This window comes from Oratosquilla oratoria, chromosome 12, assembly GCF_046742065.1.
Source record: "Oratosquilla oratoria isolate Oo_2021 chromosome 12, ASM4674206v1, whole genome shotgun sequence".
In the NCBI taxonomy this organism is placed as follows: domain Eukaryota; kingdom Metazoa; phylum Arthropoda; class Malacostraca; order Stomatopoda; family Squillidae; genus Oratosquilla; species Oratosquilla oratoria.
The window spans coordinates 4,056,407-4,083,433 of NC_134788.1; the positions used below are offsets into that span (position 1 = coordinate 4,056,407).

Here is a 27,027-nt window from a genome sequence, read left to right on the forward strand (position 1 = left end):
CTTTCCCATTTTCATGTGACTGACCTGGCAAATTTTCTTCACTTCGTTTGATGGTCACTTTTATGCCTTTGCTTTCATCCTTGACCTTGATCTCCTCGTCGTTTACGAAAACCGCTATATCTACCGTTCTGGTTGATTGTGACAGATTGAGTGACGAGTCTGGATATATCTGTCAAGAGGAGATGTGCAGATTAGAGGACAACTATAATAGAATCATTCTATATAATTTTTTGTCGCCAATAGATATAAAGGATTACAAAGGCGGAGCATGCCGACAGGTGACCTTTTGATCCATATCTAGGTCGGATGCGAACAAAAAATCATATTGATAATAAAATAATAAATAAAAACTATAATAATGTAAATAACAAATATAATACATAAATAAATGCATAGGTATAGTTAAATAATAAACAAACAGGTAAATAGTAAATAATAATAAATTGACATATAACTAATAATAAATGAAAATCAGACAGACAAATGTTAACAAAACAAAAACAAATAATATAACATAAATTATAATCATTACAGCATCTTAGGTATTTATCTAAATGATTCTTAAAGCTCCGAACTGAACTACATTGCACTACCTGTGCAGGAAGTTTATTCCATTCATTAACTACACGGTTGGGAAAGTTGTTTCTACCTACTTCCAAATTGAATCTATTTCCGGACAGTTTGAGACCATTGTTTCTTGTCTGATTCTCATTCAATGTGAAAATTTGGTCACTTTTGATGTTGTCAATTCCCTTTAAAATCTTAAAGACCTGTATCAAGTCACCTCTGAGTCTACGCTTTTTTAGGGAAAACAGATTCATGTGTTTTAGTCGATTTTCGTACGATTTATTTTTGATATTTGGAATCAGTTTTGTGGCTCGCCGTTGTACTTTTTCCAGTCTGCCAATGTCTTTAATGAGATTCGGTGACCATACGGAAACAGGATATTCCAAATGTGGACGAACTAACGATTTATATAGCTTGTTAATGAGTGATGGACTTTTGAAATCAAAAGATCGCGTAATCAGTCCCAGAATCTTATTTGCTTTCTCAGATGCTGAAATACACTGCTTGAATGATTTGAGGTCGTTACTGATAATTACGCCGAGATCTTTTTCACTATCCACTTTTGTTAACGAATTTCCAAATAATTTGTAATCGTACTTACTGTTATTTTTGCCTATGTGCATTACCTTGCACCAACTTGTGTTAAATTTCATTAGCCACTTTTCAGACCATTGCTGCAATTTATCTAATTTTTCTTGAATATCTAATTGGTTTGAGTGATCATTTGCCACTCCGCACAGTTTTGTATCATCAGCAAATTTGGAAACAGTAGATTTTAGTCCATGGTCTATATCATTTATATATACTATGAATAGAAGTGGCCTAAGAACGGAACCCTGAGGAACTCCACTTGCAACACTTTTCCATCCAGAAGTTTTTCCATTTAAAACAACTCTCTGTTTTCGACCATTCAACCAATTACTAGTCCAACCTAATAGGCTACCACTTATTCCATGTAAAGCTAATTTAGTAAGTAGTCTTTCGTGTGGGACGGTATCAAAAGCTTTTGCAAAGTCTAGATATATTAAATCTATATTGTTTCTTTTGTCATAAATCGAGATAACTGTGTTGTAGAATTCCAGTTAGTCACGCAAGAACGTTTCCGTCTGAAACCATGCTGGCTATCATTTACCAAACGGTTACTTTCTAAATGATGTTCGATAGCATCTCTGATGGTAGTTTTCATTATTTTTCCTACGATTGAAGTCAAACTTATAGGCCTATAGTTATTTGGTTTCTTTTTGTCACCTTTTTTGAATATGGGAGTAACGTTAGCTAGCTTCCATTCTCTTGGGACATCTCCGGGTATGATGGATTTCTTGAAAATAATTTCTAATGGAACAACAATCTCATTTTTCATTTCCTTTAAGATTCTTGGATGCCAACCGTCAGGCCCTGGTGTTTTATTAACTTTGAGTTTGTCTAAACACCTTTTAATTTTTTCTTTTGTTATATTTACCGTAGTGAGTAAGTTTACCCCAGACTTTTCACAGGTTTCAGTTTGGAATTCACTTTGAGGTGTTTCGTTTACGAATACCGAGCTAAAATAATTGTTCAAGATATTACAACATAATGAAATTGAAATATACAATATCTTATATAAAAGCTCATATAATATAAAACAGCAAATGATGAAACAATCTTTATATTCACAGTATCATGGTTGTTGTCCAGTGATGTGTTGTTTATTTCATATATGATGATCTGTTTTAGAACAGTATCAAATGCTTTCCTCTGTATTGTGGTGTGTGATTTTTTGTGGAATTCATCCCCCATTTTATGAGATCTCATGCCTTACCAAGAATTCCATTTTAACCAACTGTAATCTAGTGCACTGAGGTGGACTAAGTTAAGAATACAATGAAGTCTCGAACAAATGACATATTCTAAGAATTCTGTTCTGAATAAAGACAGGTAGTACTCGTACTGTGCAGCTGGTGGGTATATTCTGGTCAGAGCGAAAATTTGTGAAGTTCAAAGTAATGCCACACTATGGAAGCCCTAGAATGTCGATTCATGACCACTCCAATATATACGACTGACGCCCCGGGACTTCGATTACTTAGAAAAATATATAATAATAATAATAAAAATAAATAGATAAAAAGGGGGGGGTACTTAATTTCTACAAAGATTCTATGGTTTTCAAAATTATTACAAAATGTTAGAAATCTGAGAATATTTTTCCATAGTAGAATAAAAATAATGATCTCGTCCATATTGTGTAGCCTGCAAACCCAAATGGGACAGCTGGATTTTTTTTTTGCTCTTAGTTTCATCTCCACCGTAGTTTAGTCAAAATCGTAAGATGCCCCCCACTTTAGGGACAGTAATTTGACATTGATGACTGGTAATGAAACTCCTTCACACGACTTTGAATTTAATGCCTGTGTCGCTCGCTGATGTCGACAGTATGAGATATGAGGTATTATCCGTCGAGAGTTACCTGGGAAGCAAATTGTAGGCAAAGAGCGAACAAATTACCTTCTAAAGGGGTTTCTCGTCTAAATAGGAAACATTCTAGGGGTCTGGATCCAGTAGGCAGTTTGAATTTTGTCATAGATAATAATTTGATACGTTCAGAGTAGAGGAACAGGACAAATTTTTGTGAGAGGAAAGGTATTCGGAAAGACATATTTTATATTACGAGTGCAAACATTGCAAATCTGCACTGTGTACTGGATGTTTAACCATTTATCTTCGTGAAGTGAAATTCCGGTAGACAGGTACAATATTCACTTCTATCTCTTTATGTAGTTCATTTAACTGACTTTTAACCTGATTTATATAAATTCTGGTCTTATTGAAAAGGAATCTAACGTTATTTGCACAATATACTTATACTTATTATTACTATTATAATTTTACCATACATTTAACAGAATCAAGGAATCAGTATTTGTGCATTCCATTTCTTATTCTTTTATGAGTCCTTATGAGTATGAATATCTAAATTTTGATTCGCCAAGGTACATATACCAGTAGTACCTATATATATATATATTTATCGTAGCGTGTAAACCTTGCCTTAGGTTTGTATCACCAAGTCTGTATCACTTTATTCTCGCAGAATATAACTAGTTTTGATTTCAAGGAGATGCCTACTTTGGTTGGTATTGGGTGAATTTGATGACAAAATTGGCATAATATCGAAATAGTGGGTCATCGACAACGTAACATGCACACACAATAACACCTCATACCATAATGAATGAATACTTACATAATTGATAGTAGGCCATTCTGTCATAATGAGAGAAACGGTATTCTTACAAGTAGAGTCCTTTAGTTCCTTGGATGGACAGAAACCTTTTGGAATTTGAACAAAGACTTCGTTTGAAGCTCTGCTGAAGTTTATTCCTCGGGCTAGCAGCTCCTCAGAGAGTCTGTTAAAAAAAAAAAGAAAAAAAAAGAAAGAAAGAAAAAAATCAGTACCGTGCTCTATAAGCGATTCTTTTGGTTAACTATGGCATGGTCTGAGGAGCTCAATCAGCAAGCTAAGCGTGACTGTGGGCTGTTTGGAGCCAAACAGTGCTGCAACTTTTAACATTGATAAAGTGATGATCCTCCGAATGTGACGTCGAGAGTATGACCTCATAAAGAAAAAACAATATGTGTATACATACACACATACGTGCATATATATATATATATACATGTATATATATATATATATATATATGTGTGTGTGTGTGTGTGTGTGTGTGTGTGTGTGTGTGTGTGTGTGTGTGTGTGTGTGTGTGTGTGTGTGTGTGTGTGTGTGTGTGTGTGTGTGTGTGAAAGTAATAAAAAGGTGTTTTGGAAAGAAATTAAAAGAGGAAGAGGAGGCGAATCAAGTAGAGAGGAGTGGGTAAATGGTGCAGATGGAGAGATGATAATGGAGGAAAAGGTAGTGAGAGGAAGGTGGGCAGAGTATTTTAGGGAGTTGCTAAATGTGAAGGAGGATAGGGAGGGAAAGGTAACTGCAGTGGGAAGCACTAAGAAAATGAGGGTGATGAGTGAGGAAAATGGAGGAGAAATAGGGAAAGATTAAGTGAAAGCAGGTGATAAGATGATGAGAGCAGGTAAGGCACCTGGGTTGGATGGATGCCATGTAGAATTTCTAAAGAAAGAACTGGCTGGTGAGGTTATTTAATATTTGTTTAAGAGAGGGTAGAGTCCGGGAGGATTGGAGGACTGCCTGTATAGTTCCGCTTTACAAGGGAAAGGGGGACAAGTGTGAGTGAACTGTAGTTTCAGAGGGATCGGCTTGTTGAGTGTAGTTGGGAAGGCTTATGGGAGGGTCTTGATTGAGAGGATTAGGAGAGGAACAGAGGGAGTAATAGGTGAGGAACAGTGAGGTTTTAGGACAGGTAGGGGTTGTGTAGATCAGATTTTTGTGGTAAGACAGATCTGTGAGAAAGCTATAGGAAAAGGTAAGGATGTTCTTTGGGCTTTTATGGATCTGGAAAAGGCTTACGACAGGGTAACCAGGAAGACATTGTGGGAGGTTCTGCAGATATATGGGATAGGAGGAAAGCCGTTAAAAGCAGTCAAGAGTTTTTACGAGAGTAGTAGAGCTTGTGTTAGGATTAGAAATGGAGAGAGTGAGTGGTTCGAGGTAAAGGTGGGACTTCGTCAGGGATGTGTTATGTCGCCCTGGCTGTTCAATCTATACACGGATGGGGTGGTGCGAGAGATAAATGCAAGGGTGGTGGGTCAGGGATTGGAGATGGTTAAAGAAAATGGAGAAAAGTGGGAGATAAGCCAGCTGTTGTTGGCGGACAACACTGCGCTTGTAGCAGGATCAGAGTAGGGATTGAGGAAGTTAGTGATAGAGTTTGGGAAAGTGTGTGAAAGATGGAAGCTGAAGATAAATATGGGTAAAAGTAAGGTGATGAGATGTACAAGGGGTGAAAGTAGCAGCAGGCTGGAAGTGAGTATGAAGGGAGAGAGACTGGAGGAAGTGGATAGTTTTAGACACTTGGATGCGAATGTGACAGGAAAGGGAGGAGTGGAGGTGGAGGTGGAGGTAGAATGTAGATTGAGAGAAGCAAGTAAATGCCTTGGTGGATCAAAAAGTGTAATGAAAAATAGGCATTTGGAAATGGATGCAAAAGGAGATTGTATGAAGGAGTGATTGTACCTACAGCACTATATGGGGCAGAAACATGGAACATAAGAGAGGAAGAGAGAGAAGGAGTTTGACTGTGTTTGAGATGACGTGTCTGAGAAGTATGATAGGGGTTTCTAGGCTGGATGGAGTGAGAAATGAGGAGGTGAGGAGGAGAACAGGGGTGGAAAGGGAGTTGGGAGATAGAGTGGATGAAAGAGTATGAGGATGATTTGAACACATGGAAAGAATAAGTGAAGAAAGATTAGTAAAAGAGGTGTGGAAGGCAGATGTGAAAGGAGTGAACATAAAGGGGCGACATAGGATGAGATGCGTGGATGGGGTAAAAGGGGCATTGGGGAAGAGGGGAATGTCTGTTGAGGAAGGACGGGAGAGGACAGAAGATAGGGGTGAATGGAGAATGGTTGTATATGGATGATGTTGTGATGTATGAGGTGGAATGGATGGGGGATGGGGGTGAGGGAATATGTGTGAGAAAACTTGACGCAACCCGAAGGGTCGCCGATTTAACGAAGCGGTCTTGCTGTGAATGTGCTGTGTCTTGCGACACTGTTTCTGACCCAGGGCAGTGGACAAGATGCAGGGAAGACCTGTTATCCAGGAGGTGCCAAGATAAGAGGGAGGGAAGAGGGTAGAGGGGAGTGCAGTGTAATAGGGTTGGAATGGGTGGGAGTAGTTTTTATGCCTTTGTTTTTTGACTACCTTCCTTATAAGAGGGAAAGAAGCCTTTGGTATATGTATGTATGTATGTGTGTACAATATGTATGTATGTATGTATGTATGTATGTATACGTATGTATGTGTGTATGTATGTGTTTATTTACGAATGTATATATATATATATATTAATGTGTGCATGTATGCACATATTCACCTTGGTCTTTGGATCACGTGTTGGACTCGTGATCGACAACTATTTCCCTCCCGGAAGAGAGCTCAGAGCTCGTATGACCGATCTATAGGTAATGCTGTGACCCTACATGCACCCCCCCCCAACTCCCCGCCCACGAGAGTTGGAGTAACGACTCGAAGCGTAGCGATATTGAAATCATTTCAGCCCTGGGCAGGATTCGAACCCAGACCGTCATAGTGACAGTCAGGGACTCTACCAACCGCGCCACCGAGTCGTGGGGAAGATGGGAATGTTTGTGTATATATGTATGCATGCATGTAAATATATATATATATATATATATATATATATATATAAACCGCAATACACTTTAATTCTAAGCCATCAACATCGGGGGAGACTAGTGGAGGCAAACATGCAGGAATTAAAACGTGATACGGCTAGAGGACTCGAACCTGGGCTGGCACGTGACATGTGTTAGTAGTGACTTGGCCGATTGCGCAATCGGCTAAGTCACTACTAACACTTGTCACGTGCTAGCCCAGGTATGAGACCTTGGCCATACCACGTTTCAATTTCTGCATGTTGACCTCCACGAGTCTCCCTCGATGTTAATAGCCTAGAATCAAAGTGTATTGTGGTTGATAAAGATGTATATCTGTTCATCAGGACCCATTCAGTGTTGTAATATATATATATATATATATATATATATATATATATATATAAATATACATATATTTATATGTATATATTTATATATATATATATATATATATATATATGTGTGTGTGTGTGTATTTTTTTCACTTGGTCTTTTGAATCACGTGTTGGACTCGTGATCGACAGCTATTTCCCTCCTGGAAGTGTGTGTGTGTGTGTGTGTGTGTGTGTGTGTGTGTGTGTGTGTGTGTGTGTGTGTGTGTGTGTGTGTGTGTGTGTGTGTATTACCTAGTATTCCATCGTCGCTGTAATCCACGAAAATTGTGTTTCTTTCCGGAGTTCCAATCTTCGCTGTAAAGCAAGGTTTACACGCTACGATAAATTGTAGCGATTTATTGTAATGAAAAGGTTGTTACAATTTGTCATTACGTGTAAACAGGAGATCGTAGCGATAAATCGCTACGATCTCCTGTTTACACGTAATGACAAATTGTAACAACCTTTTCATTACAATAAATCGCTACAATTGATCGTAGCGTGTAAACCTTGCTTTAGTCCGACGTGTGTGTGTGTGTGTGTGTGCGTGTGTGTGTGTGTGTGTGTGTGTGTGTGTGTGTGTGTGTGTGTGTGTGTGTGTGTGTGTGTGTGTGTGTGTGTGTGTGTGTGTGTGTGTCGATAGGTCGATGTTTGGGTGCATGAAATGAATAATGGATACAGAATGTGTGCACATGTGTCACACGTTCATGTATATATTGTAAATAAATGTCTATGTGTGGGTTTGTGTATGTATACGTCGCCCTTTGCTTAATATACGTGAAAACGAACTCACTTGGATACTGTCAACGAGCATCCTGGATGAGGGCTGTAGACGCTGGTTTCACCCTTGACGCTCTTTCTCGCCACCTCCTTGGCCAGTTTTTTAGCAACGGCCATAATCATCTGGACCTGAGGAAGAGAAAGTTGAGAAACGTAAAATGTTGAAAGAACATCGAGGCATGTTTTTCTTTTAAGAGCTTATAGACTTACTGGGATACAGATGGATTGAGCAAGCGGAAGTGTGACTGGAATTTGAAGTAACTGCATCACTTACCAACAACGTCACCTCCTTATACCCTACCTACCCCTCTCTAAAATTCAAACTCACCGTTCCCTTTCAATTTTGTTTTACATTCATCTCTTATTTCACAAACTGTCACCTATCCCACTATCAGTGGTTTATTTACTGGGGTTCTGATTGAAATCTTCCTCTTTCCGTAACCTCATTTCCATTCAGCAGTTTTATTGAATACTTTACCCATTTTACTCCTTACCGCGTTTACTTCCATTAATATCTTTCCATTTACACCACATAACTTTTCCTCTCTATTGATTCACTCTTCTCTTTTAAGAAATATACTTCCGTGTTTACTCGCTGTTTAAGCAAACTGTCCCGTCTCGGGCATAACTTGCTTATATCCTTTATGCTTCTTAGAAAACGGTAACCGCCCTCAGCCTTTTAACTACGCCTTATACATTTGGATTCAAGTATTTGTGGTGGACACTCAAGGGGAATACAATGAAACATCTATCACCTCACAAAGATGTCTGTAAATGGTACAAATTTTCATTCCTGATCTCTTTAGGGCACCTTCTTGATACATGCACAACTTAGAAACATTTCACCAAGGCATCTGTTAGGATGTAACATAAATATTTGGATTAAAACTAACTTCTGCGGTATCTATTCTTCTTTACGCTACCTTACCTCTAATTATATGTACATTTGTTCAGGAACGGCTTTTGTATATGAGTCACTGATAGTTTATTCCCTCATAGGAGAGAATCTAAAACTCACTACTTTCAACACGTGCGAATGAGGATTTTTCTTTAGGTTGAGTATAATCGTCTGGAAGGGTCCAGAATAAACATACAAGGCAATGACACCCACGAAATTATAAATTAATGCAAAGTATCACCTATAATTAGCGGTTGTTTCAAAACTACTCAATAACGTTACTTAGAAGAAAGTGAGTTGAGAAGAGGGCTAGTACAATTAGTAAAGAAAAAAAAAAAAAATCGAAGGGGAGAAGACACGATATTATTCCCAACTTCCCAACGTGTGTGTAAATTCTTCCATAAACCAATAATTTTCTTCCTCGAGTCGCATCCTGGATTACTGGGCACAGCTCAGAGATGTGTATGTCACTGATTTAAGGCCAAAGTTATTTACATGCCTCCGAAATTGTAGAAAACGGACGTTATCGTATATTATTATCTGCACATTAACATTGTCAGTGCTCCAGACGTCTTTACTACGGACTTTGTCCGATCACTGACCGTCCATCCATGACCATGAGTGTAATGTACAAGGGAAACCAAGCGCTTTGAATACAAACCTGATCTTTGCTTTTGAATCGAGTGGTATCTAGAGCATTTTTTCCAACTTGGACATCCTTCTGCAGAGGTATCTCAGCATCAGCTGAAACAAGTTACAGTGGAGTAATATGAATGGAATAAACTTCCTGCAGAGGCAGTGCAATGTAGTTAATGAATGGAATAAACTTCTTGCAGAGGCAGTGCAATGTACTCGTAGTTCAGTTCGAAACTTAGATTTGTTTAGATGAATACCTAAGCAAAATGCTGTAATGCCTGTCATTTATTCTATATTATTTGTTTGTTTGTTATTATTTGTCTGTTTGTTTATCATTATTTGCTTGTTTTTCATTTATTATTATTTATCTGGGGATTTATTATTATTTACTATTTTTCTGTTTATCATTTAATTATACCTATGCATTTATTTATTTTGTTTATTACTATTTATGCTGTTATAACTTTTTATTTATTCTAATCATTTATTTATCATTATTATAATTTTTTCACATCCGACCTAATCATGGATCAAAAGGTCTCCTGTCGGCATGCTCCTCCTTTGTACTCCTTTGTAGTTAGATTTCATTGTAAACAGACAGAAGAAATAAGTATAACACGTCTTGATAGAAGAGTAGTGAAATATAGTACCATTTTATAGTGGATAAGGAAAACGACAATGATGGAGGATGGTGAGATTGTTCAATGTGTGTCTAAGAAAAGAAAGTGTCCTGGTAGCTCGGAGAAGTATATCTACAATTCTCTATACAAGGGAAAGGGATATAAATTGAATGCAACACTTTTAAAGGGATCCATGTGTTGAGAATGGTTGGCAAGATTCATTGGTGTACTTAATTGACAGGCCTAGAAGAGGAACGGGGACGATATTTAGGAGGAATATTATGGGTATTTATAGTAAGACAGGTATGTAAAAAGTATTTGGTAAATTGTAAGGATTTTTTGTGGGTGTTTCATGGACTTGGAGAAGGCACATGATAGTGTTGATAGAGAAGTTTTATAAAATGTAGTATGAATGTATGGAATAAAGGGAAGGTTGTTGAACACAGTCATGAATCTTTACACGAGTAATAGGGCATGTTAGGAGTGGGAATGAAAAAAAGGGAATAATCTAAAGTAAATATGGGACTGCATCTGGGCTGTGATTCTTCATCGTGTATATGGATAAGATAGGAAAGGAGGTTAGTGCAAGAATGTTAAGCAAAGTCAATGGGTGAAAGTGGAGTGACATTGAGGTGAGAGTTAATCAGCTAATGACTTAGTTTAACCCATTAAACTCCGATGACAAGATTCTTGTCATTTGGTCAAATAAAACAAAAAAATCATAAAACACCAAAATGTTTGATCAAACACCAGAAAAATATGACGTCAGTCCTCGCTTCGCTCGCGAGCGAAGCGAGGACTGACGTCCTATTTTTCTGGTGTTTGATCAAACATTTTGGTGTTTTATGATTTTTTGTTTTATTTGACCAAATGACAAGAATCTTGTCATCGGAGTTTAATGGGATAAGGGAGGTAGCCAGCCAAAATATGCACTCATCCTTCAACCCTGTTTATTACCTGGGTCAGAAACAATGCAGCAAGAAACAGCAAGGCCCGACAACCGAAGCTAATTTACACTACATGGAGATCCTCACTCCTCGTCCATGCACGAGTAATTAGAGAAGACAAGGAGAAATCCCTTCGGGGCGAGTCAATTTATCATCCAATCACAACCACCCTCTACTCGTACCTACCACTTGCCCTCTCCTTCCCTGCTCACACCATCCATTTATCTCTGTCTCAGTCTTCTCCCCAAGTTCACTCCATCTCTGGCTTCCATGTTTTTTGCTAGTCTTTTCACATTCATTCTTTCCATTTCCCCACCCCCATTTTAAGCACTCACAAGAACACATTAGTCCACTCACTCCTTCACCTGCTCATCACTCCCGACACCCTTCCCATCACACTCTCAAACCCACATTCACCCTTCCCCTTCAACTTAGTTTCACTAAACGCAAACACATCCCTCTTCCTACTCACAAAGAAACCACAAATATTTTCTATTTTCTCTCTTCTGTACCACAACCAAGTACATCTAGTGACCCAGTTACTAGGATTGTAGTTGGAGTTCTCCTCCCAAACCCTCTTATGCCTTGATTTTTCGTAGGAAAAAAATAGTGTGCAGGATCCCTAGTCCATTCACTCTGTTTCACAGAGTCGTCTTTTGCAACACGAATGGGAACAGTGGCAACACCACACCACCACTACAGGGGGAGTCAGAAGAGATGAAGTCACATATTGATGGTAGCAGCATGAAAGAGTAACAACTGTAGAAAATTTGAAACTGTAACATTGACGAATAGTGTGTAACTATGATCCGTAGGGGTGGCCCAAAACCTTCCCTGAAATGCTGGTTACAGGCTACCATGCAGTCAATATCACCATAAGAGAAGTCAATACCCGAGTACGGGGATGGTACCAATACCCTATACTCATAATTTCTGAAATGTATCTATCTATCTATATACTATTAGGCTTCCTCCGCCTTACAACGGAGATAGCAAGCTATAGCTTGCACCCACCTCCACCGAAACTTTCCCACCCTTTAATCTTAACTCCTTCTGGATAAATTGCCATCCCTAACCCCTGCCCACCACCTGGGCCAACAGCAATGTAGCAGGACACAGAGCATCCACAGCAAGGCCAACTACTTCATTTACACGGCGAATGGAATAGACTTGGCAACCTTGTAGTAAGCCCTGAAACTATCAGGTGTTTTAAGAAACGATTAGACAACTTTATGGATGGGGATGACAGGTGGTGATGGATACGGAGCTGCCTAGTGTAGGCTTTATGGTCTATTTATGGTCTCCTTTATTCTTATGTTCTCATCCCCACATGCAAAAAAAAAAACAAAAAAAAAAAAAAAAAAAAAAAAAAAAAAAAAAAAAAAAAAAAAAAAAAAAATGGAAAAGACGTAAAAGGAGAAATCCCCTCGGGCCGAATAAATTTATTTTCCATTTCACGACCATTTCCAACTCACATTTATCTCTTGACTTCTCCCCTCCATGCTCAACAGACATTCCTTTTTTATGCGAAATCCCTTTCACCCCACCCATTTATCTCATTCTTGGTTTACTACTCAGGTTAACTTCATCCACCTCTGCCTTCCACACTGCTTCTGTTAGGCTTCACTCCTTCTTTCCATGTGCACAAATCATTCCATTAGTCTTTCATCTGTTCTATCTACCAGCTCCCTTTTCATCCCAGCTCTTCTTCTGACCTTCTCATTAGTCGCTCTATCCACCCTCGTAATACCCACCATCCTTCTCAAACACTTGATCTCAACCACACTTTCTGCCTCCCTTAAATTCCAAGGCACAGTCACTACTTCATACAGTCTTATCTTCGTATCCATCCTCAGATACCTATTTCTCATGACATTTTTCATTCCTCCAAGATATCTAATTGCTCCCCTCACTCTACAGTCTCCACCCACACAGCTACATCCCCTGTTACAAGAATTTACTGCACACACCCTCTACCTTTCTAAACTCATACGGTACCTCACAAATTACTCCCTCTGTTCCTCTCCTAATCCTCTCAATCAAAACCCTCCCATATGCCTTTCTAACTATACTAAAAAACCTGACCCCTTTAAAACCACTACATACCATTGGTACCCTTTTCCTTTGTAAAGCGGAAATATACAGGCACCATTCCAGTCCTCCAGCACACTCCCTTCTGTTAGACACACATTAAACAACCTCACTAACCAATCCACTATAACCGTTCCTCCCTTTCCCAGACACTTCGCATGACACCCACCTTAACCAGGTGCCTTACCAGCTCATAATTCTCAAGCTCCTTATATATTATTTTTACCTATATCCCTGTCATTTCCTTCTACTATCATTATCTCTCCCTCCCCAACCTCCGCACGCATTCAATAACTCTGAAATATTCTACCCATCTTCACCCTTCTGTCCTCTCTTACATCAACATGTGTCCATGATAAGCCATATACAATATCCCAGTACAAGAATGTATCTCCAGAGGTTGCATGTTGAAATAAGGACATCTGCTTATATAAATACCCTTAAACTTCAATATCAAGTAAACATAAATAGGAAAACACAGAAAAGGATCTCCCTAGGAATTAGAGGTCCTCCCAAAAATATGTAAAATTGTTACAACGAAGAAAAAATGCACTAAACTCATGTCAGCATAAAATCATAGTGCAAAAGAAAATATTACGATTAAAAAATAACTTGATGCAAAGCAGAGAAGTGCAGACACTGCAACGTAAGTGATTCAAGGTCACTTTAGGTCACAGTAACTCTACACAGCACCATATAGGCGAGTAACCCAAAACAGAACTTTTAGCGAATATAGCTACAACATATAACAAGTAAAATCCAGAATACATGGACAAATGAGATTGTTTTTCTTACGTTCAAGGATAACTTCGGTGCCGTAGTTCCAATCGACAGCATCCACTACGTCCGATGGAGGAAGGTTGCCGAGGTTGTCGCCATCAACGATCCGAGTTACACTCTAGAAGAATATATCCTTTAGTCACTATTTCGGAAACAAAGAGAGCAGAAAAAATATCTGGGCCCTTTTTTTTTATACTCTAATTTGACTAAGTCTAACAAACGTTCATTAAGCAGTGAAATTGGGTGAAGGTAGCTCATCTGTCAGAGCTTATAAAAAAAAAAAAAAAAAAAAAAAAAAACGCTGTCTGTTTTGCATGAGTGTGTGTGTGGGGGAATTGTCGTTTGCTGTGTCCTTTTCTGATGAAAAGTGGTGGGATATAATGGGAGTTGATATAATTAAAGTATACAATACATAATCATATATATGATGGTATGTGGTATGGTATATATGATATAAATGAAATATAGACACCGACTGCCAGCCTCTCAGCCTCTTGCAACACCGGGTGACGTAAGGGCACCCATCGATTTTATTCAGAAGAGGGTTGCTGAACTCGACAAGAAGGGAATGTCCATCTACCTATCAAGAGAAAACCTCCTTTGTCCTTGTATGACGACCTTCTTAAGCTAAACGAAATAGCCTAGTCTTGTCCACAACAAAAATATTTGCTGAAATGGGAATCTGAATTAAATCATCTCGACGAAAGAAACAGTTTAGATTAAAAGTTATCTCTTTCATTGGCAAGGACGACTTAACCCATTAAACTCCGATGACAAGAATCATGTCATCGGAGTTTAATGGGTTAAGGTTTTATTCTGACAGCGGCCAAGCTATTGTGTTCAGATTCTACCACTCAAAGGGTTTGTGTTTCCATTGTTCTAAAAGACTGGTTATTCCAGGTTTCAGTGGCATATGAATACTCTTAGATACTGTATATTTTTCTGCTTGGCTACTGAATAAGAGATTGGTTATGCATAGTCTTATTTCCTATAGCTAAATAAAATTGCCTTGCACTAGACAGAATAAAGTACTAAATTTATAAACATTCATTGAAACATCAGAATATACAAATTTGTGTTCCCTCATCAATGAGTAACTTATCAAAATTTACCAAAAACACACCCAACAATCTCTGAGTCTAATGAATTCAGAATATGTTTTGGTCTCGGAAATTTCTCTGAGGGAAAGCTTCCACTACATTCCACCTCCACACTCGACAGCAGCGCGAGATCATTCATAGTGATAAGTGCGCTGGTAAACTACAGTCCATAATAATAACATCAATAATATTCCATTTTTAAGGGTAATGCATCTTCCTCGATTAGCTCCGGATCTCGCGGCATGGTCCGAGATATTGACACAGCCAAATGTTGCCGGCTGATGAAGCAAAGTGCGTAGAACAAGGAATCAAAAGCTACAGATTACTATCTACACATTTCAAAGACCGGTACGAAAAAGGCCAGAAATAAATGCATGGATAGACATGCAAACCAATAAGCGAGTAAATGAATGAATGAATGAGAAAATAAGTAGATGAGTAAAACATTAAATGAAGAAACTAATGAAAAAGTGGGCAAGTAAATAAGTTAATGAATAAAACACTAGAATATCAAGTTAGTGTGTGAGTAATAAATATATAAATAAGAAAATAATGAGATGAGTATGAATACTCAAGAAGAAAAGATCGCGAACAACGGCGGGGTGTAAAACTCCTTCCCCCTTTTTCCTTTACTCCCCCATATATATATATGTATGTATGTATGTATATATATATATATATATATATATATATATATATATATATATATATATATATATATATATATATATATATACACGTTCTTATCCCCCTGTGGTGGAGGACATGATTACTGCCACCAAGTCTTCCCACTTGAATCGTAAGAGGCGACTAAAACGGGACGGGGATTAGGACTAGGCATCCTTCTCCCTGTAGCCCCACAGGGGACATTCCTAAAAAAAAAGTAAAGGCATAAGAGGGTCTAGGAGTTTTCCAACCAATCTTTTAATGTGTGTGGATGTGGTACAGATGAGAGTAAAAGGGAAGAGATAGGCAGTATGATTTGTAAGAAGAAAGATGGATGTGTTGGTTTTGAGTGAAACTAAGTTGAGAGGGAAGGGCGAATGTGAATTTGGAAGTGTAGTTGGGAGGTTCTCAGTAGTGAAGAGAGGACGAGGGAGAGAAGAGGTGGCTATACTAGTAAGTGAAGAGATAGGTAAACGTGTAGTGGAGTGGAAGGAGGTTTCTTCAAAGTTAATGTGGATGAAGGTGAAACTGGAAAGGGAAATGTGGTTTTTTGTAAGTGCATATGGGCCAGGTCATGAGAAGAGTGTAAAGGAAAGGGGGCTTTATTGAATAGATTTAAATGAGTGCATAGAGTTGATGATAGCGAATACAGTGATTAGGAAGAAAGTCAAGCATAAGTACACATGGGAGAGGGTGGTGGATGGAGGGGTGGTAGATAGGGCGTTGATGGACAATGTAGTGGTAGATAGGAGTAGAGTAGGAAGAGTTAAGGATGTACATGTTCTAAGGGGAGAGAGTGGGGGAATATCGGATCATTTTCTGGTGGAAGGTATGTTGAGAGTGGAAGATAGAGGAAGAGGAAAAGGACAAAAGGTAGGGAGGTGCTTAGAGTGAATTGCTTAATTGAGAAAGAAAAGGAGAAGTACAAGAAGAAGCTGAGGGAGTGAAGGATAGAGTAGTACTAGGAGTGGGGGAGGAATGGGGATAGTTCAAGGAGGGAATCACAATGTGTGCAAAGATGGTGTGTGGAACAAGGAGGGCGGGAGGAAATAGAAGGAAGGGTAGTGAGTGATGGGATGAGGGAACAAAGAAAGTTGTAGAAGAGAAGAAGCAGATTTTCACAGATTGGATACAAAATAGGACGAGGGCATCATATGAGTGGTACAACGAAAAGAGAAGAGGAGTAAAGCATAAGATAAAGGAGACGAAGAGGAGAGCAGGTGTGAAATGGGGTAAGAGTGTGACAAAAAAATTTGAATGTAATAAAATTATGTTTTGGAAAGAAATTAAGAGAGAAAGAGGAGGCGAATCAAGTAGAGAACAAAATGTAAAGGGTGCACATGAGATGATAATGGGAGAGAAGGCAGTAAGAGGAAGATGGGCAGAGTATTTTAGGGAATTGCTAAATGTGAAGGAGGACAGGGAGAGAAAGGTAGTTGCATTGCGAAGCTCTAACAAAATGAGAGTGATGAGTGAGGAAAATGGAGGAGAAATAATGAAAGATGAAGTTAAGTCAGTTGTTAAGATAGTGAGAGCAAGTAAGTCTCCTGGGTTGGATGTATGTCATGCAGAATGTCTGAAAAGGGAGCATGTTTTAAATTATATGAAAAGCACGGGGAGAAGTCACCGTGTTGTAACTGGGGGAGGTCACACGTATGACCCCGGAACACTGGGAGAGATCACAGGTTACGGAAAGGGTACTTGGGGATGTCATTCCCGGGTTCTGCGAAAATATGCTTCTCAGTCTTTGGGAACGACGTATGGCTGGAGACCTGCCATTAATAGGTAAGTAAATGACTTCGCCCTCCTCCCTAGCATGAAACCTGTTCGGAGGAGCCAGATGGACAACCCCAAGAAATCGGAGTCTCCTCCACAGAGGCCTCCCATTCCCCGCCAAAGGGAAGAACGTCCAGCCATACGTCGTTCTCAAAGACTGAGAAGCAGATTGGCGCCGAACCCGGGAGTGACCTCTCCAAGTACCCTTTCCGCCAACCCGTGATCTCTCCCCGTGTTCCGTGGTCATACGTGTGACCTCCCCCAGTTACAACACGGTGACTTCTCCCCGTTGTTTATTTCTGTCTGTAAAACACTATTTTGCAGACAGAAACAAACCATATCCTAGAAGCCTTATACATAAAAGATAAAAACTCTACCATGAACAGACAGACTCCGGACCCATTCACTATCCCCACATCAAAAGACATCAAGCTCCGCTTTACGTTCACGGCCGCTTGGCCCGAGGGCGGCGCTACGCGTCCTGCTTCCTGATTGGTCAACCGGATCAGCACTGAAGTGTTTGTGATCTGTGTATTGTGTATATATAATCATCTCCCACACACTGTACTCAGAGATGGCTTATGAAAGACTGATTACAGAGAGAGATAAGACACCACAGCGGAAGGACGTGCCAAGCTACCTCCTCAACGCAATCCGTCTACGATTTCTCCAGCGCCGTTACCCGAGCTAAGGGCATTCTCTTCGCCTTCTCGCTCTGACGGCTTATGCCTTTGATAACCCCCCTGTCGACTGAACATAGCCCCTGTGGTCTGTAAAACTTGTTCAGTCGACTGGCGGGGAAGGGAACCCCCCTCCCGGTTTCCCGCATTCTAGCGGACCCGGCATAGGCCTCGATTCCCCGGCGACCGAGCCAATTCCAACGCTGCCAATAGACGCACGGGTACCAGCCCACGCTGCCGCTTTCCCTTAACCGTCGCCAGCCATTCCATTACGCGAGAATTAGACCGAACCTCTGCGACCCCCCCCCCTCCGTTATACCATTTTCCTTTTTTCTTTCTTTCTAACTTCTCAACTCTGTCACACACACACACACACACACCCAAAAGCCCAACCCGCTTCGGCGCAATGGGCAGGATTAAAATTAGGGAAACCCGGCCCTCGGCCGGCATCAACAAAAGGCATGTAATCTGGAAAACTCTATCGACCCTCAATATCCACATACACAAGCTATTCTCCTGCGGACCCCTACACACCATCATCGCCGACGACACAACTATCAAGGACTTGACCAAGAAAACCTCTAAAGCTGCTCTCACGAAAGAGGGATTAGAAATCACTGACCCACCGGAACTCAACGCCAAAAAGACACTGGTAATCAAACAAGTTGACGACCATATACAAGAAAAAGACACCGAAGAAATCAAGGCTTAACTAGAACGTCTGAACAACATCAAAGTAAATGAAGTCATCAAGATCCCAAATGCCAAGACCATCATTAAAGTTAAACTGGAAACTTCAGCCATGGTCAGAAGAAGCCTTGAAACCGGTATACTGATCTTTAGCCAGTCATTCCCCCCCCACGCCCTTAACCAAGAAGTCTACGTACAGTTACCACAATGCACTAGATGCTACTCCTACGAACACACACTTAGAAACTGCACACAGCCAAACACCTACACTATCTGCTCCGGATGCTGCTCCACCGACCACAAAATTTACAATTGCCACAACGCCATTAAGAAATGTATCGCCTGCACACAGAACCACCCAACCCACGCATCAAGATGCCCAGTCAGAAAGGATCTGATCAAGAAGAAGACGCAGGAACTTAAGGAACAACACTCATCCACACACACAAACATATCATATGCCAACATAACCTCAGGAAAAACTGCTCAGTCTACACCGACACCGACAGCTACACCCAACCCTATAACATTCAAACACCCAACGGTCATTAACACTGCCATCATACACGCCAACATTACAGAAGCAGCTACACCCGGTACATATCAACACACAATAAATGAAATTTACAAGGCAAACGGACTTCCCACAGTAATTATACCACCATCAGTAATAAACCCCACACCAATAGTCAACATGATAAACAACGCCAAACACTCCCACTCAGAACAAGAAGACATGGAAACAGAGGAACAACGTAACAAAAGACCACACACCACAGAACACACAACGGAAACAGAACAACCATCCAAGGCAAAGAAAACAGAACAAGAAAATGTATCCATACAAATAATCACACCAGACACCAATGACTTGACAGACGACACTATTCACCAGAACACACACACACTCCTGCAAGCAGGCAAAATCAAATACACCTACACCAAAGACATACCAGAAGACACAGTAGAAACACTAATAAAACAAAGACTTATAGACCTGTCAAAAGCACCCATACAAAGACTGACCGAAACAAGATACAAAAAAAACAAAACTAGGATATTACGAAACACAAACAAAAACCAACAGATACACCTCGCTGGACAGTCAACTGTCAATAAAACAAACACACATGAACACCATACACATAACGCAACATAACGTAAGATCCTTGACCACACACAGATAACACGAACTAAGCAACTACTATCTTACACACTCACCTGACATCTTACTGTTCAACTCCATAGGAAAACACACAGTCAAAATACTCAATTACAACACATACAATGAAGACAATGCAGGAATAGCTATATCCATTAAAAAGAACATAAAACACAAACTTCTTGACGATTTTGACGAAGACATGCTGGCAATAGAAATAGACACAAACAGAGGACCCATTATCATTGCCACACTATACATCCCACCACGCAGACCATACATACCAAAACAAGACATATTAAAAATCACACAAAAACCGCAACCAACATACATTATAGGAGACCTCAACGCAAAACACCAAACACTAAAACACTCATACAACAATCAAACAGGAAAAAGCATACATCACCTCATAACACAAAACCACCTTACCTTCCTTGGCCCAGACTTTCCCACAACCATAACTCCCTTCGGAACAAGCAATCCTGATATGATTTTCACCAACAGACACCACCTTACATACAGAATACACGCAGGAGACATCACATCTTCAGATCACATACCTCTCAACCTCACACTCTCCACCACAGCCATCACCATCCCCACACAACCTAAACTATCATACAAACAAGCAGACTGGAAAAATTTCAAAAAAATATTAGAAACAACAACAAACGAATACATAACCACAGAAGAACAAAACACAAACACCCAAACAAAAAACACAAACTACATAGACAACAAACTAAACATATGGTACAAACTCATAAACGACGCAATCACACAAAGCATACCAATAACACGACAAACAAATTCCCACACCGAAGACATCCAAAAAAACTGACACAACTAGCATGGCAGGCAAACTACATAAAAAACAAAGCCACACTTGAAAACAACTGGACTTCACACACAATAAAAACAATCAGACATATACAAACACTAATACTCGAAGAATGCAAACAAAATTACGAAGACACTTGGAACAACATAATATCAAACATCAAATTCAACCCCCAAAAAAACACAAGAATTCTGGAACAGAATAAAACAACTCTTAGGATCCAAACACCTCCAACACTCCATACATAATACACAACAACGACAAACTACACGACGACAAAAACAAAGAAACCGCATTCAGACAAGTATGGCAAAACATATTCCAAATCACACCAGAAGAAAACACACATTTTGACACAAACCACGAAACAGAAATACTCGCCCACATAACACAACACCTCCACCACACACAACCATACACAAACATAGACCTAAACAGACTAAACACCGATAACTACATTACCCGACCCATACAACTCGAAGACGTCACAAGCATAATAAAACACACAAAAAACAAAACACCTGGAGAATCCGGAATCACCAAACAAATACTCGCACACACACCAAAAATAACAAAACAATTACTCACAGACATATTCAACGAAACACTGAGCCTAGGATACTTTCCACAAAAATTTAAAAACTCAATAATCATATTCATTCCAAAACATAACAAAGACATAACACAAATACAAAACTACAGACCCATTTCACTACTCGAAACACCAGGAAAAATATTCGAAAGAATCATCACAAACAGACTAATGGCACACCTACACGACCACGACTTGTTAAACCCACACCAACACGGATTCACTCCTGGCAAGGGAACACACACCGCACTCGCCACCCTATACGAAACAATAGCAGACACACAAAGACACAAACAAGCATGTATTATTATATCAAGGGACATCTCTAAGGCCTTCGACAAAGTTTGGCACGAAGGCCTTAAATACAAAATACTTCAAACACAACTTCCTGACACTATCACAAAAACACTATGTAGCTTCCTCGACAACAGAACAGAGAAAATAGAAATAGACCAATACATCGGACCAGCTTTCCCACTCCATAGTGGAGTACCACAAGGAAGTGTCATATTCCCAACACTCTTCAACTTATACACGACAGACACCCCTCCACCATCACACGGAAGCTACACCATACAATACGCAGACGACATAACACAGATCATCACATATCCCAACACCACAGGAAAACAAATGCTTGCCAGGAAAATACAACACGAAATCCACAAAATAAACACATACGAAAAACAATGGAAAATTTCAACAAACACAAACAAATTCCAACTTCTAGCCATCTCAACACGACAACCACCACCAATAAAGATCAATAACACTACAATACCATACAACAAACAAGTACACATCCTAGGCCTCACCATAACATCACAAGGAATACAAAAACACATTAAAAACAGAATAAGAACAACAGAAACCACACTAAACAGACTAAGACGATTCCGAGGACTCTCCACAAAAACACGAATACAACTATATAAGACACTAGCACGACCACAACTTGAATACCCACCCATAATTACAGTCACAAGCACGCCTACAAACATCAAGAGATTGCAAACACTACAAAACAAAACAATACGTAGAATACTAAAACACAAACCCCCTTACCTAGAAACAACACAACAACTACACGAAACAACAAAACTAGAAACCATACACGCACGACCAATAAGACTGAGCAGTAAAGCCTGGAACACCACACTAAACAGCAACACTCTACCACAGTCCGCACCAAGCAATAAAAAAACACAAGACCACAAAAACTGGCCTAGACTTAAAACCATTCTTGGTTGAGCCCCTGAACTTTCCCCTGACTTTCCCCTAGCTAATTAAAAAAAAAAAAAAAAAAAAAGGAAGGTTACGCATGATAGATCTAAAGTAACTTCAATATAAGAACTCATAAGGCACATTGCCACACACACACATATCCACAGGATATGTGTGTATAACTTACATCACCTAATAATAAACCACATGGCACAGCCAATAATAAACACTCGTAACCTTCCTACAAAAAAAAAAAAAAAAAAAAAAAAAAAAAAAAAAATATATATATATATATATATATATATATATATATATATATATATATATATATATATATATATATATATATATATAAATCAATTGAGAGCAGGTATGACACGTCTCAACATCAATCATGACACTAAAATAAAAAGCTTTAAATAAAGTTAAATTTTGAATTAATATTCACGGCTCATTGCCGATACTTAGTCACACCTGCTCCCAACCCATGTAAATATTTACTACCTGTTATAAGATACAAAATGTAGGAAGCACTCATAATGAATTTAACTGAATTAAATGAAAACACTTTACTAACCACAATCACCCTTAAATAAACCAAAAGGTATACTGACAAATGAGTGCTTCCTTCATACCTTACTATATCATTATATATAATTATTATTATTATTTGATTAGCTAGTTAGGGAATTATTGTCTGTGAGCTTAGGATGACCATCAACGGGAAACAAAACTACCATGCAAGTGGGTCCGCCCCACACTATCACTCTCACACTTCCTTCACTTTCTAAACTTTACCTTCACCTATCACCCCCCCCCTCTTGCTCCCACACCTTCTCACTTCACTATCGCCAATATTCTATTCTATTCTACTGACAGATAAGATAGATTCTGTATGGTGAGGACACCCCCGCTGCGTTTCTTCGCCACGTCAGATACGCCTTTTGTGCCGTCATTCACCCTAGACTTTAGCTCTGTTTGACGTGCTACAACCGCTTCATCCAACCGAAAGTACTGCTCTGGCAGGATTATGCCCCAGATAACTCTCCCTGTATGATCGGCATAGCCCGTGTGGTTCTGTAAAATTGCCTTTACGACGGGAGAGGGGGGAACCCCTTCAAGAAGACAAGCCCGGTCTCGCGCGTCTAGGCGCACTCGGACCTCGTATTCGATTGACTGCTTGCGAGGTAGATAGGTTTCGTTAGGCGACTCAGCATCAACGCGTTAGTGAACGCCCCCTCCCCCGTCCCCTTAGATTTACGTGTTTCTTTCACGAGTCATTGTTGCACACGTACCGAAGCTTAGTTTTTTCGTTATCAGTACCGCCATGGCGGCTACTGATACCGTGACTGGCGTGCCAAAAAGACGTCGCTGCGCTCCAGGATCAGCGCCTCCATCGGACGATGAAGCTGCTGTCGTGGTGGCCCCTCCTAGTGGAAAGGGTGGCAAGCTCCCCACCTTTAAGGTCGTACCCTCAGCGGGGTATGACACAGCTTTCGAGGTGGTAAGAGCTCTGGAGAAAGGCCCCCTCCGTGGCAAGCTTCTACCCCTCCGGCCCCTTGGCGATGGTAACGTGTTACTGTTACCGAGCAGTTATCAACTCGTCGAGGAGCTGGACGCGATTAAGTCGCTCGATGGCAAGCCTGTTATCCTGGAGCGCTTAAACCCGGAGGACAAAAAACATAGACTCGTGGTACACGATTACCCGACCACTTACATGACTGAGGCCATCGAAGACCACAGTCAGGTAATCGCGGCCACGAGGATGCGCCGATGGGATAAGACGCCCACACGCCAAGTTTTAATAACTATCAAAGGCGAACCCTTTGATAAGATTGACCTGGGATGGTATGGCAGGTATGATGTACGAACGTACATCCCTGATCCTCTCCGTTGCTTCAGATGTCAGCGCTATGGTCATCACCAGGCGCGGTGCACTTCGAAGCAACCCAAATGCGGCATTTGCAGCATGCCTCATGCCACTGAGACTTGTCTTAACAAGTTCAAGGCTGGCACTGAGACTGTTGCCAAGTGCCCCAATTGTAGCAAGAAGCACCACGCCTGGAATACCTCGTGCGCAGTGCGTAAAGTCCAGGCCATTGCCTGTAAGGAGAGGACAGAGAAGCAACCTGCCCCCCCCAGGAACGTTTGTATGGGGCAGCAGGAAGCACTCCCCCACTACCGTAACACAGCCACTTACATCCAGTGCTCCTGATATGAACAATCACGAGCACTTTCCCATACTCAAACCAGCTCCCACACAGACAACCACAAGAACACAACCAGCTCCCAAAAAAGCAAGAGCACCTAAACCCACGCCCACCTCTAAACCCACGCCCACCTTCCAATCCCACCCCCAAACCCAAACCCAACCCGAAACCCAGGCCCACGCCCCCAGTACCAACCCCACGAGCACAGGAACGGCAGCCCCCTCCACCTCAGTATCTGTCTGATGTCATCCCCCTTAGGGAGGATGATATCGACCTGATTGTGATTGGTGTTGTCTCTGCAGTCGCAACTATCCTAGGGGAAAGCGATCCAGAGAAGATGATAGTCATGGTGGATAGGGCCGTCAAGAATGTGCTCAAGCTTCTAAAAGAGAAGAGAAACCCTAGGCGAAAGGAGAGGACTCCCTCCCCCTCTACCTCCTCATCTCCCGCCTCCTCCCCTGTCTCTTCCCCTGCGTTCTCCCCCGCCTCCTCCTCTGCCTCTGCCTCCTCCTCCTCCCCCTCCACTTTCCCTAAACCCGCCACACCCATTTTTACGATTGGCAAGGCGCCCACAACACCAAAGACGAGGAAAGTGCCTTCTGCCAAGGCCCAACAGCGTCAATGTACCCTGCGGCTTGAAGACTCCTCCTCTGATGAGGAGGAAAATGTTCCCACTGTTACAAAGTCGCAACCCATCTTGTCTTTTGACCGGGGAGGACAAGATGAGGACGTAATGGAACTCGACAGGGAAGAAAGTCGCCCTGTTCAATAGTCAATTAAAGTTGCTACAGGGGAACATAAACGGGTTCCGCAGTAAAAGCTCGTATCTCCTTGCGCTTGCGCAAGAGTATGACTACGATGTCATACTTCTCCAAGAGACATTGGTGAGTGACGAGGTGCGATTTCCGGGATATCACATCTTCTCCCTCCCTCGCATACCCACTACTAGGGGGTGCATGATCATAGTCAAATCATTCATCCCATGTAGTGGAATCATGGACTCTGTATCATGTGGAGATGGTGTAGAAGTTCTTGCGGTTCGACTCCATCGAGCCCACGAAACGTACACCATCTATAAAATATACAGGGGCCATAGAGCGGAACTGGACCTTGTTGAAGTGTGTGCTCTTGCTGCGGACAGGCTCCTCATCATAGGAGGGGACTTTAACGCCCATCATAATATCTTGATGTCGCCCCAAAGGCCCAATGTCGCTGGGCGCCACTTAAATTACGTTCAAGTCCCCACCACCATGGCTGTCGATACCTGCAACCTTCGTTGTCACAAAGCTTCCCAGTAAGAAGCTATGTGATCAGGAAAGAGTGCGAGCGCAGGCCCTACAAGGCATCCGCGCACTGTCGGAACCTGGAATGGCGGTCTATTATACGGATGGCTCCGTAGACCCCAACAGGTCCCGAAATGCGGGGGCTGCTTTTGTGACGGATGGTTTGACCTTCGGCAGGAGAGTATCCGATCATGCGTCCACTCTCCAAGCTGAGGCCATAGCGGTCCAAGGAGCGTTAGAGCATGCTCTAATATCTCGAACTGGTCCTGTAGTGATCCACACGGACTCACAGTCTCTGCTAGGCAGCTTAGATTCAACACAGCCCAGCGACAATGTACGCCTACTGACCTCCATCCTAGCACTCCTGCTAAAGCTACACCAGCAAGGCAGGAGTGTTACGCTCAACTGGGCGCCGAGCCATGTGGGCGTCCCAGGAAATGAGCTAGCCGACGCCGCAGCAGAAGCGGCGCGCCAAAGACCCGAAGTCGATGTTGTCGTCCCTCTCAGCAGAAATCAGTTGCGCATACGCACTAGGGCTCTTAACCAGGTACAACGGTTCCTTCAGCACAGACTGGAGGCAGAGGTATCTGAAAGGGCGAGGTGGTACAGGGCAGTCACAGACTACGAGCCCCTTGTACTTCCTCGCTCCACACCAAGAAAAGTGGAAACTCTGCTCTTCCGTCTGCGGCTGGAGGACCGTTGTTACTGGTAAATGAAGAACAAACCAAATGCAGGAGAAAAAAGATACCATCACTGCAGCCACCCAGAAGCCACCCTAGACCACTACCTCAAGCATTCTCCCGCAACTGCTTTTCT

The 27,027-nt window shown here is 41.1% G+C and overlaps 1 protein-coding gene across 1 annotated transcript in view; it reads right to left on the reverse strand.

Moving 5' to 3' along the window:
* Positions 1 to 27,027, reverse strand: part of LOC143030916 (polycystin-1-like protein 2) — a 292,044-nt gene that overhangs the window by 233,440 nt on the left and 31,577 nt on the right. The window contains exons 5-9 of the mRNA XM_076194168.1: positions 14,000 to 14,102; positions 9,572 to 9,654; positions 8,026 to 8,141; positions 3,791 to 3,953; positions 25 to 169 (exon numbers count right to left, since the gene is read on the reverse strand). Of these exons, the coding sequence (XP_076050283.1) occupies positions 25 to 169; positions 3,791 to 3,953; positions 8,026 to 8,141; positions 9,572 to 9,654; positions 14,000 to 14,102 (610 nt within the window). The remainder of the gene's footprint in view (positions 1 to 24; positions 170 to 3,790; positions 3,954 to 8,025; positions 8,142 to 9,571; positions 9,655 to 13,999; positions 14,103 to 27,027) is intronic.